This window comes from Orycteropus afer, unplaced genomic scaffold (assembly GCF_000298275.1).
Source record: "Orycteropus afer afer isolate SDZICR_OR568_19922 unplaced genomic scaffold, OryAfe1.0 scaffold00259, whole genome shotgun sequence".
In the NCBI taxonomy this organism is placed as follows: domain Eukaryota; kingdom Metazoa; phylum Chordata; class Mammalia; order Tubulidentata; family Orycteropodidae; genus Orycteropus; species Orycteropus afer.
Window position 1 is genome coordinate 2045693 of NW_006921846.1, and position 11867 is coordinate 2057559.

Here is an 11867-nt window from a genome sequence, read left to right on the forward strand (position 1 = left end):
ATAACATTATACTAATTATTTCCTCTCTGGCCAAGCTGGGGTACTTCCTCATAGTTTAATTTCTAGGCCTCATTTTTCTTACAGAGTAGAACCCTTTGTTAGGGTTAGAATTTCCCGTGAACCTGCTCAATAGTTTGTTTTTGTTTGGGTTCTTTGAAATACTGCACAAAGCAAGCCCTGTAAAAGGTAACGTTGTCCCAAAGGCTGAGAGAGGAGCCTGAGACATAGGCTCAAAGTTGCTCTTTTCAGGCAGAGCCAGATGGATAATTTTACCTCAGCTGGCTACTTTTCAAGGTGCCCAATTCAGAGGCTTTGCCTCAGGGAGCAGCATTTGCTCCAGGGACTTGAGTGCTTCCTAGTGAGGGGTGAGACTTCTGGAAATTTCAGGGCCTTAAGGCAGCCACAGCTGAAGGTGTGAATGAATATATGGTCTGTTCTGGTGAGTGGTGGGAAACAGGACGGGTCCCCTAGACTGCCCCCGCCTCCACCACCAGCGGAGAGCAGCACCTGGCCCCAGGACAGAGAGCAGACTGAAAGGCTGTTTAGGAGGAAGTAGGGAACCCGGGAAAGGTGAGATTGCAAAGGCATCTGTAAGGTTCTGAGTCAAAGGTTGTCAGTCTTCTAGACTCAAGCTGCTCCGCTCTTTAGCAGCCCAGCCCTTTCCCCCGGGCCAGGGCAGGGGATTGCTACATGCGGGTTTACCTGGGGAAAAACCAAAGCCTCACTTTGGCCCCTTCCGGTAATTGACACTACAGAGAGCCTGTGAGGGGGAGGGGAGAGATCCTTCCATAAATGGTCCCACCCCTGGGCAAGGTGGATCATTCTGGCAGGTCGGAACAAGGGAGTGTGCACCTGCCACCCTTCAAGCTCCGCCAGACTGCAGACTTAAGAGGACCGAGCCGAAGGAGTGAGTGAACCATGAACAGCTTGAAGTGGCCGAGCTTCCTCAAGTGCAGGGGGAAGGAGGTAGGGGTTTGGGACCTGCGGGAGGTGTGGAGGGCCTGGAGAGGGAAAACTCAAGGGAAACAATTCTCAGTTTTTGCTCCTGTAGCTGTTCTTCGTTCTCTACATCTCTGCTGACCTGCCTTGAAGTGTGTCTGAGTTGTCCTCAGAGAGTAGAGGGGAAAGAGACGACCTCTAATTCCGTGGTTAGAGGATTTAGGGGCACTTTATCCTCTGCCTAGAAGCTCTGGTAGTGCAGTGGTTAAGGTATTTGGCTGCTAACGAAAAAGTCTGCAATTCGCACCCCTCAGCCGCTCTGCAGAAGAAAGATGAGGCAGTCTGCTTCCTTAAAGATTTACAGCCTTGGAAACCCTATGGGGGTCGGTATGAGTAGGAATCTACTCCATGGCAGTGAGTTTGTTTTTTGGTTTATCCTCTGCCTAGGTGGGTCCCCAAAATTCTTTTCTGGGTCCCTCTGCAGACTATGTCTAGCTTAAAGGCTATGCCGGAGGGAGATGGAAAGGTGTCCTCATTAGACATAAGTAACATTCTATACCTCACAGCTGCTAACAGGTTTGGGAGAGAACTTGCCCGCCTCAAGCAGAGAGAGAGATGCTCCACCTGGTGGGACAGGAGAATTCATTTGGCTCTGCATATTATTATTTTGCTTTCAGAAAAGCACTGATTTTGTTTAAGGGTCAGGAGGTAAATGAAACTTTCCTTAATTCCAAACACCCAAATGAAAAACCATATAGGAAGAAAAGCCTTTGAAATCTAATTTTTCAGTGGCGTTGATTTTACCTAATTAATCTTAAAGAATTTTGTATTTGAAAGTTGCTTTGTCCTTCATGTCCCCCTCATGGCTGGATGAAATATGTAACCTGTTTACTAAAATTTGAATGATCTTAGCTAAAAGAGTAGGAAAAAGTAATCACGTATAAACTTGTGTCATTTCAAAGTAAAGCCAAAGCAACCATCAGCAGTAATCAAACTCTGGAATGACTCCGCTTTTTTTCTCTTTGCTTCTTTTCTCCTCTCCTGTCTTCCCTTCCTTGCTCTTTTCTCTTCCTTCCTTTCATATCCCCTCTCCTGTCCTCTCCTTTCTTCTTTCTCTCTATCCTGTTACTCTATGGACTTGTTAAATTAGGATTCTTTGCAATATGTAATGGTCTAAAGACAGTTCTTGGTGTTTTCCCCTCCCCAGAAAGTGACGATTTCATCTCAGAATTTCCATGTTGATGAAAATGATGAGAATCAGGACCGTGGTAACTGGTCCAAAAAATCGGATTATCTTCTATCTATGATTGGATATGCAGTGGGATTGGGAAATGTGTGGAGATTCCCATATCTGACCTACAACAATGGTGGAGGTATTCTTTTCCCTAACTCAACTTCTAACTGGTATAGCCTCTGAGGGTATTTTAAGAGCTGAGGAAAGATATGTGATGGTTTGGGTTATTAAGAGGATGGTAAGATGAGGAGGAGGTCACTGCTGGAAAAAAAAAGCAAGCATGTTATATATATTATTAAATTAAGCTACTAGCTCAAGTTAAGAATCTGTTTGGCTTCATAGAATCCTCAGATATAAACTTGATAAAGTTTTGTGTTTTGTGTTTCTAGTTTGAAATCCCATGTAAGCTTTAACTATGACTTACTATTCTTAATTTATACATGTCCCTACATTAATCTGTTCATGCTCAAATTGTGCTTTCTTAATTTACAGCTAAATCCCCAGCCCCCCAAAATCTAGTTTTTTTTTAAAGAAACTCTCAACTAAATTGTTTGTTTAAGTAGAATAAGAAATTATATTTGAAAATTTAAGTGTGGAAAGGAGTTGATTAAAAAGTAATTAAAGGTTTTGTATTTTACTATGCATTATTCAGTCACATGGATTTCAAACTAGATTGACCATGTAGAGGAGTCTTCTAAAATGCAATAGTTTAGTTCAAAACTAGGTGTTTTATTCCTGCAAGACAATGCTATTTATACATAGTACCTCATTAAGATAGACTCAATTATAACAAGGAGAAAAAAATAATTCCAATGTCACAGACAAAGGGAAACAAAATGAATTGCAAAATTTTCTAGTAATGTCGAAACAACTTTTCACTTACACCATATTTTATTTACTTATAATTACATGTTCTATTAGAAGTGTAGAGGTGACATGTCTTTGTATTTCATAACTGTGTACCAGTGAAACTGTGCCACTATAATTATTTTTCTTGGTATGATAGGATTTTGTTGTGGTGATATTTTAAACTTATATTCCTATTGGTTGTATTCAAGCATTCATTCACACTGAACTTCATAGGTTTAAAAAAGAAGCTCTGTTTATCAAACAATTTAAGTATCGGTGGCACAAATTCCCTTATCTGGGGCCTGGGTTGTTCAATCATTGGTTTAGTATATGTTTGGCTAGAAAATTAATCAAGAGTCACAATCTTTTTGGTGTGTATTTCTTATGGCCCAGTGTGCTCATATTTAGTGTAAAAGTTCCCTGGGACTTTACATTATAAGTACACCTTGTATTCACCATAAAGTCTCAGGAATGCTGTTAACTTAGTTTTAATAGAAGATTTTAAAACAGATCCTAAGCAAAATAGTATGATTTGGTGTATGAGGATGTCTCTTTCATCATTTCCTCTAAAAATTAATATAACAAATTGACTCTGAATTTTTAACAATCACATCATCTGGTTAATGGATGTTTTAGGCTTCCTCAATTGCATCTTTCTTTTTTGTCCAAGGGTAGGAAAGAAACATGAAATTTAAATTTGTCAAATATATATATACAAAAACAAACAAAAAAAAACCTAAACCCACTGCCATTGAGTTGATTCAAACTCATAGTAATCCCCATTGCGTTTCCAAGGCAGTAAATCTTAACGGAAATAGATTGCCTCCTCTTCCTTGTGCAGAGCGCCTGATGGGTTTGAACCACCACCCTTGTGGTTAACAGTCAAATGCCTTCAACACTGTACCACCAGATTCCCTTCAAATACATATAGATAAGGTTAGAAAATATGGCCAGGCTTGAGAAACTTTTGCTAAAATCTGGAAACATATTTGTCTGTAGATTTTTTTTTTAACAGTTTATGAAACACAAGTTTCATACTATCTTAGGGTTTAGATCAACAGTATTAACAATTTGTATCTACTATATTATATCAGCTATTGATCAGTTATGGTTATTATTAATAATAAAATAATATAATAGATGAAAGGCATATATAACAATGAAGGGACTATTCAATTTTTTTTTTTAAATACCTGTCCATACTGGGCTGGTAAAAGTTTGCTTATTGTTATATTTAAACAACTATATTTTGTATTTCTTTTTCTTCATATTTGTCATTGGAAGGACTTAAGCCTCTATTAGTCATAGTAACGATGGTATGTATGTACATTGCATCATCTATACAGACATATTTGTCCCTGTCACCCAGTGACTTGCAGGGTTAGCATTAAAGTAGAGCCACTTAACTATGAGTATGTAACAAATACTGTATTGTCTCATTATTTTCAGTGGAATATACTTTGAGGATTAGAAAAAAATGTAATTCCTACGTATGATGTAACATAACCATCAAATATTGCTGTTGGGAGCCAGCCAGTTGATTTTGACTCATGGTGACCCCACATGACAAAGTAGAACTGCCCTATAGAATTTATTCGGCTGTAATCTTTACAAAATGGAGCCCTGTTTGTGCAGTAGTATGGTGCTCAACTGCTAAACGAAAGGTCAATGGTTTGAAACCACCCAGTTGTTCCACAGGAGAAAATATGGCAGTCCGTTTCCATAAAGATTACAGCTTTGGAAACTTTGTGAGGGCAGTTCTACTCTGTCACATGTGGTCACTGTGATTCAGAGTTGTCTCTATGGCAGTAGGTTTTGTTTTGTTCTTTTAATCTTTACAAAAGCCAGGTCTTGGGTTTGAAGTACCAACCTGTAGATTAGTAGCTGAGTACACATGAGGAAAAAATGCAACATGGATAAGTGGAATTTATAGAAACCCAAAGTCCATTTTTACCCACTGAACCCCACATTTTCTTATCAAATCTTTTGCCAAGACAAACTTAAAGATAGTAACTTCCACTGTGAACCAAGTTTTGCATTTTTGCCCTCTGTCTTAGAAGTAGACCATTTCGTTTTGAATTGTTTTGAAGACAAAAGAGGGATATAGATACTATGTGCTAACTATTTTGCTAAGTGTTTCACACAGGCTATGTAATTAAAACCTCATCGTGAACTGATGAGTTAGTATTGTTCTTCCATCAGAAGTTAAGGTCATGGGACTGGTAAATGGTGGAGGCAGAATTTTAATTTTGTTCCATCTGAATTCAAAGCCTTCTCTTGATTACTTCACATCAACCTCATTTGCATCCTCCTTTTGTAGATGAGGAATCCAAGGTTTAGAGAATCAGCTATTTTGTCACAGAAAATTACTAAATTTGGGACCCAAACCCAGTACTCTGAGTCTACTATCTCTGGATGCTTTATAATTAGTCTGCTGGTTGTCAAAATGCTATCAGGATTTTGAGATGTAATTGTGGCTCTTTTTCTTTTCTAGGTGCTTTCTTGATACCTTATACTATTATGCTAGCATTGGCTGGTTTACCTTTGTTCTTCTTAGAGTGTTCGCTGGGACAGTTTGCCAGCTTAGGTCCAGTTTCAGTTTGGAGGATTCTTCCGTTGTTTCAAGGTTGGTACTAAAGGGTTTTCGCCTTCGTCTACTCATTGGTTTATTCGTGCTGTCTTAACGATGTGGAAGGAAAAAGCATTAAAAATTTTGACATGTTAAGCAAAGAAGCACGCATTGTTGTTGTTTTCCTGTATAATTTGCCACTGTAGATTTTTTAAATCAAACTTTTATTTTTAGTTCTGGTTATCTAGGGCTGCAGCTGTGTCTTGTACGGTGGTTATGGAGGACCTTAGAGAGGGTTGTAAGGGTGCCATTATTTTCCTACTTCATCCTTTCAAATCCCCTTGGCACACAATCCTGTTGTGCATTAACTCTGTGGTTCTGGCTTTTTTCCTACTTCATATGCAGTCTTTGTCTTACCGTTTTTGCAGATCTTTCACAATGCCTGACTCAGAAAAGTTGAAGGGAAGGTCATTATTATTATTATTATTATTATTTTTAAATGCTCTTAGAATAAGGGACTGGTGAAGTTTTAAAAAAATAATAATGCCTTGATTGTGATTAAAAATCAAACTGCCTTTCTGTCTAAAGATTAGGTATCATTTCAGTACGTACTAGCTGCTGAAAACCATTTATAAAAACGTAAGCGTGGCATCAAAAATAAATTCATAATGAGGTGTACAGAACATTGTGCTGGAATATTGGAGATGCTACCTCAAAAGATAATCTCAACCACAGAAGTTATATTCAGTACTTTAAACTGCATCTTGAAACTACTGAGTTAAAGAAATATTGAAACTTCCAAATCAGATTATTACTGAGTTATAGAGTCTTTTCTCTTTTTTTGCATCTACTTTTAAAAATATTGTACACTATCTTTTCAAAACATTGATCCAGACACCTCACTTTCTACCCGTGAAAATACTGGTTTACATAGGAAGATATAAGTATTGGTCATTATGTAATAGGATATGAGCTCTAAACTGATTTTCCATTAATTGTGCCCATTCTGACAAGAAGTTGTAGACAGAATGCAAAACAGTAATGGGCATGGGGTTTTTCTTTATGTGAATCTTGGTCTTCTGTCCTTGGCCTTAAGATCTTTTTGTAATCAACTGAAACACTGTCTCAAAAAGGCAGTCATAAACATAAGTTTTAAATTTGGGAAGAAATCTCCTCAGACAGGACAGCCTCCCCCCAAACAATTATTTGAAATGGCCTTTTGCAAAGATTTTGTGGAATTGGAGATGCAATTTTTTTATGAATTAGCAAAGGAAAATGAGTTTGCTTTTTAATTTGAATTGTTTTCTTTTCCAGGTGTTGGAATTACAATGGTCTTGATATCCATTTTTGTGACCATTTATTATAATGTCATAATTGCCTATAGTCTTTACTACATGTTTGCTTCTTTTCAAAACCGATTACCATGGGCAAATTGTTCTTCTTGGTCAGATGAAAACTGTAGCAGATCACCTATAGGTAAAAAGACTTGTTTTTAAAATATTGTAAAATTGGCATCCTCCTTTTATATTTTTAAAATAAGCTTAAAGTTAACTTTTCTAACCAATTTTGGGCCACAAGTTATTGGGGAAAGCAGAATAATAATAAGCAAGGCTAAGGCATGCCTCAAAAAACAAACAAAAAAACTCACTGGCATTGAGTTGACTCCTACTCACAGTGACCCCCATTGGTTTACGTGGTGGTAAATCTTTATGGAAGTAGATTGCAGATTAGCAGGTGGGTTTGAACTGCCAATCTTCTGGCTAGCAGTCAAATGCCTTAGGCACTGCACCACCAGAGCTCCTTTTAAGGCATGCCTAGAAATACTTAACTGTAGGCCCAAGGCATGGGCAGGAGAGAAAGAAGAAAATGAGGAAGTGGTAAAGAAAGAAAGATGCTACCAATAACAGTAGTGGCTTATCTCAGGAGACAGTGTATTGTTGTTTGTGTCATATGGTGCTAATCTTTCTTTGGAGGTAATGTAGCATCAGTATTATAAACTATTACCACTGGGATTAACTGTTCATATTAGAGAATAAATTTATAATGATTTACCACATCTTAGGAATTTAAATATGTCACTTCACCAAATAGATTACATAAATTCATATGCTATAAGATCCTTGGAGTACTAAATCCCAACTAAAACAATTGTTACGCTATAGCTGTTATTTCCATAAACATAACCACAGTTTAAAAGGGCAGGTATATTCATAGTCACTTCCAGTTTAGTAGTGGAGAAGATTTAAGATGTTAAATGTACATGGCTTATTCTATCTGTAAGATTTACACCAAGGAAGAATTTAGATAGTAATTTAAATATTAGACCATTAAAATTTTTTTCCAGGAAAGTTCTCTTCCAAAACTAAATATATGTCTGTATTTGTGGTATTTTTAAAAATCATTTTTAGTAACTCGCTGTAATGTGACCGTAAAACCGGGTGAGATCATCCAAATGAATAAAAGCTGGGTAGACACCAACAATTTTACCTGCATCAATGGCAGTCAAGTTTATGAGCCAGGGCAGCTTCCCAGCGAACAGTATTGGAAGTAAGTACACCAGATAATCTACTTCTTAAGCAGATGCTATTAACATGTTTTTATAAACAGCAACAACATATTGATTATCCCCTTTCTTAAATAGGAAAAAAGGAGGATCTGTGTAGATTACACTTCACTTAACTCAAATGCTTCCCCATCCTGGGTGAGTTAGTGAGTAGTTGTAGCTGTTGGGTGCTGTTGAGTTGATTCCGACTCATAGTGACCACATGTGACAGAGAATGGTCACATAAGGTTTTGTAGGCTATACTCTTTACAGGAGTAGATTGTCAGATCTTTTTTCCCCGTGGAGTCACTGGTAGATTTGAACCACTGACCTTTCAGTTGGCAGCTGAACGGTTAATCATTATATTACCAGGGTTCCACACAAAATTAGCTCATAGTCAGCAATTTGTCATTTATAAATAAGTTAATTAGTGGACACAAGACTGTCAATAATGATTTAGTAATTACTATCTGTAAGGACACTACTTTGAAGAAAAATGTTCAAATTGTAGACTGTAACAAACATGTTCCAATGGTAAATGAGTTAGGTGATTAGTATTTGGGGCAAAATTGTTATTTAAAGCTGCAATTTCCTGTTATCTGAGTTGCCACAAATGCCATTATATGGTGGTTGGTGTTATTTGCCCTGGAGTGACTCATAGCTATCCCTCCTTGGGTTTCCGAGGCGAGGCAGTATCACTACGGAAGTAGGTTGCCCAACCTTCCTTCAGAGGAGGCTGGTGGGTTTGAACCGTCAGCTTTCTGGTTAGCAGTCAGCTTTCTGGTTAGCAGTCAGAAGCCTTAGGCACTACACCACCAGAGCTCCTTATATGGTAAGAATGAATATTTTGGCTTATATTTGATTTTATGAATTTAAAATGATACGTCTTTGCTCACCTTACCCTATGTTGTTGTTAGTTGCTATGGAATTGATTCTGACTCTTGACGACTCCTTGTACCTACTTTTTACCCTTATTCAACTTTCCTCACTCTGCTGCTAAAAGTAGCTCTTCCACATTCACATTGTCTTAGTTATCTATTGCTGCTATATGCGAAATACCTCAAGTGGATGGTTTTAGCAAATAGACATTTATTCCCACACAGTTTATGTGGCTCCATATCCAAATTCAGGGGAGAGCTCTAGGCAGACTTTCTCTCCTTGTTGTCTCTGGGGGAAGGTCCTTGTCTCCTTTCAACATCTGTGGGCCTGACATCCCTTAGCAATCTCTGTGTCCTGGCATCAATCTTCCTCTGGGTTTAGGGGGAAGCAGTGACCCTGCCAAAGAACATTCTCTGTTCCTGGCTCTTCTTTCTTAGTGGTTCTCAGATCCTACCTTGTCTGCTTCCTTCTCTCTCCTTTTATCTCTTGTAAGATAAAAGGCTATGCAGGCCAAATCTCAGATTATGGTTGTTATCTCATTAAAGGTGTTGCATCCTACCCTAATCCCCTGACAACTAATTGGCTGGTCACATTAGATCACATCACAGGGATGATCATATTATGACATAACTGACAAATTACATCATTATATAATTGTCATACCATTAAGAATCATGGCCCAGAAAAATTGACACATTTTTGGAGGACACAATTCAATCCATGACATTCTGCTCTTTGGCACCCCCAAATTCATGTCTTTGCCACATGCAAAATACTTTCACCCCATCATATCATCCCAAAAGTCATAAATCAACTACAAGGCCAATTTCTATCCTGAGACCAAAATTCCTCTTCATCTGTGAATCTAGAATAGAAGTTAATCTGCTTCCAAAGTGGAAGAAACACAAGGTAGACATTTCTATTACAAATGGGAGAAACTGGAGGGAAAGAAGGTATAACAGGAACCAAACAAGTAAAAAGCCCAGAAGAACAATTTACATCAGCTCTCAAGACTTGAAAATAGTCATGTGTTCTCTGAGACCATCTAGGCAGTGGCCCTGACCTCCAGACTCTGGGTGTTGGCCATGCTGTCTGGATTCTGGATAGAAGACCATTGGCCCTGGTCTTCAGCTCTGCCTTGGGGTGAGTCCATTTTCCTAGTCCAACTGAGTGGTGGCCCCACTCCCTTGGGCCCCGGCAGACCCTGTTCTTTGGCCCCTTGGGTATGGCAGCCATGTCCCTTCAGCTTTAGGCAGCATCCTGGCAGACCCTGTTCTTTGGCCCCATCCCCCTGGCACTCATAAACAGCAGTCCCCATTCCTGGACTGAACTGGTAAAGATCTGATTCTTTGAAATGTAAGAGGCCATAGCCCTACCCTTTGAAACTCAGAAAGCTGTGGTTCCAGAAAGGGTCTGCAGTGCTGCTGCTGTCCACTTTCTAGCGGTGGCTGCATATCATGCAGAACTATGTTTGAACTAGGCTGAGTTTTCTCTTTCTTAGTCAACTGATCATAAAGTACTCCCCATGAGGCCATAGATGCAGACTGGGAGGGGAAAGGTAATGTGACAGTGGCATTTGGGCCACTTCCTTACACAACTTACTTGTGCCTTCAGGTCTTGCTTGGGCCTGATCTCATATATACCACTTCTATTTAATGGTGGAGTGCTGCTATGCACATCTGACTTTATGACTCTGTGGGTCAGACAACACTCAGTTCACATTGGGCAGCTCAGGCTGCATGGTGACTTTGCAGCCTATGGTTAAGCATTCAGTCTCTTAAGGCCCGGGAAGAAGCCAAAAGTTGTTTCTCAGGAGGAGAGCAGTTATCCACAGAGGATTACAGGGCTTTGCTCCAAAATCCTAAGGGTCTGTGTTGTGATTCACTGATAGTCAATCCATGACATACGTGTTAATTCCCTTTGTTGACACTTCTGAAATTTAGATCTTGCAATGTTCCCAAATATCAAGTTCAGAATCAAGATCCTAGACTCATGCATGTCCCTAGTGAGAATGGTGGAATGTTGGAATTTTACTGAAAGCCTCTGAAAAAGTTTATTTATAAATAATGAAACTTTTGTATTTGATATTTGAAAATGTGGTGAATATGCAAAATATTTAATATATTTTAAATTTTTGTCCTTTAACTTGAGAAAAAAATACTATAATGAGTAAAATGAAATAATCTGATGTAAGGTCAGTTTCTTTATATAAAGGGACTTTTTAAGATTAGAAAAAAATCATGGTTGTAGGAATCTTTTGTTCTGGGTTTGGAATTTTGAATTGCTGTAGTTAATCCTAAAGTTATTGCTTCTTCATAAAGTAGTATCAATAAAAGGCTAATAGGATTATTAATTGATATATGAATAAGATGTAAAATTCATAAAGAGTCCTCCTGGGTGAAAGATATTATAGTATTCAAGGCATTTTTTTTAAGACAAGTGATTTTGTACTCATAAAAGGACTTACGTTTTTTTCAGTAAAGTGGCGCTACAACGGTCAAGTGGAATGGATGAGACTGGAGTAGTTGTGTGGTATTTAGCACTTTGTCTTCTTCTGGCTTGGCTCATAGTTGGAGCAGCACTATTTAAAGGGATCAAGTCTTCTGGCAAGGTAATTTGGAAAACCCATTAGATAATAATGTAGCTACTTTTTAATTTCATTGTATTTCAAGGCTAAGCACTATCATATGCACCATAATGGGAACATGCAACTGTGTGAAAACCTTTCCATTAATTCTGAGTAGACAGCCTTGTTGTTGTTGTTATGTGCCATCGAGTCAGACCTGACTCATAGCGACCCCTCCTTGGGTTTCCGAGGCAGTATCACTATGGAAGTAGGATTGCCCAACCTTCCT

At 38.5% G+C, this 11867-nt stretch overlaps 1 protein-coding gene across 1 annotated transcript in view; it reads left to right on the forward strand.

Annotated features, from left to right (window-relative positions):
- The first annotated feature begins 918 nt into the window (after window positions 1–918).
- Window positions 919–11867, forward strand: part of SLC6A14 (solute carrier family 6 member 14) — a 34378-nt gene continuing 23429 nt past the window's right edge. Inside the window, exons 1-6 of the mRNA XM_007949992.1 lie at window positions 919–966; window positions 2147–2312; window positions 5517–5648; window positions 6906–7067; window positions 8000–8138; window positions 11491–11623. Of these exons, the coding sequence (XP_007948183.1) occupies window positions 919–966; window positions 2147–2312; window positions 5517–5648; window positions 6906–7067; window positions 8000–8138; window positions 11491–11623 (780 nt within the window). The remainder of the gene's footprint in view (window positions 967–2146; window positions 2313–5516; window positions 5649–6905; window positions 7068–7999; window positions 8139–11490; window positions 11624–11867) is intronic.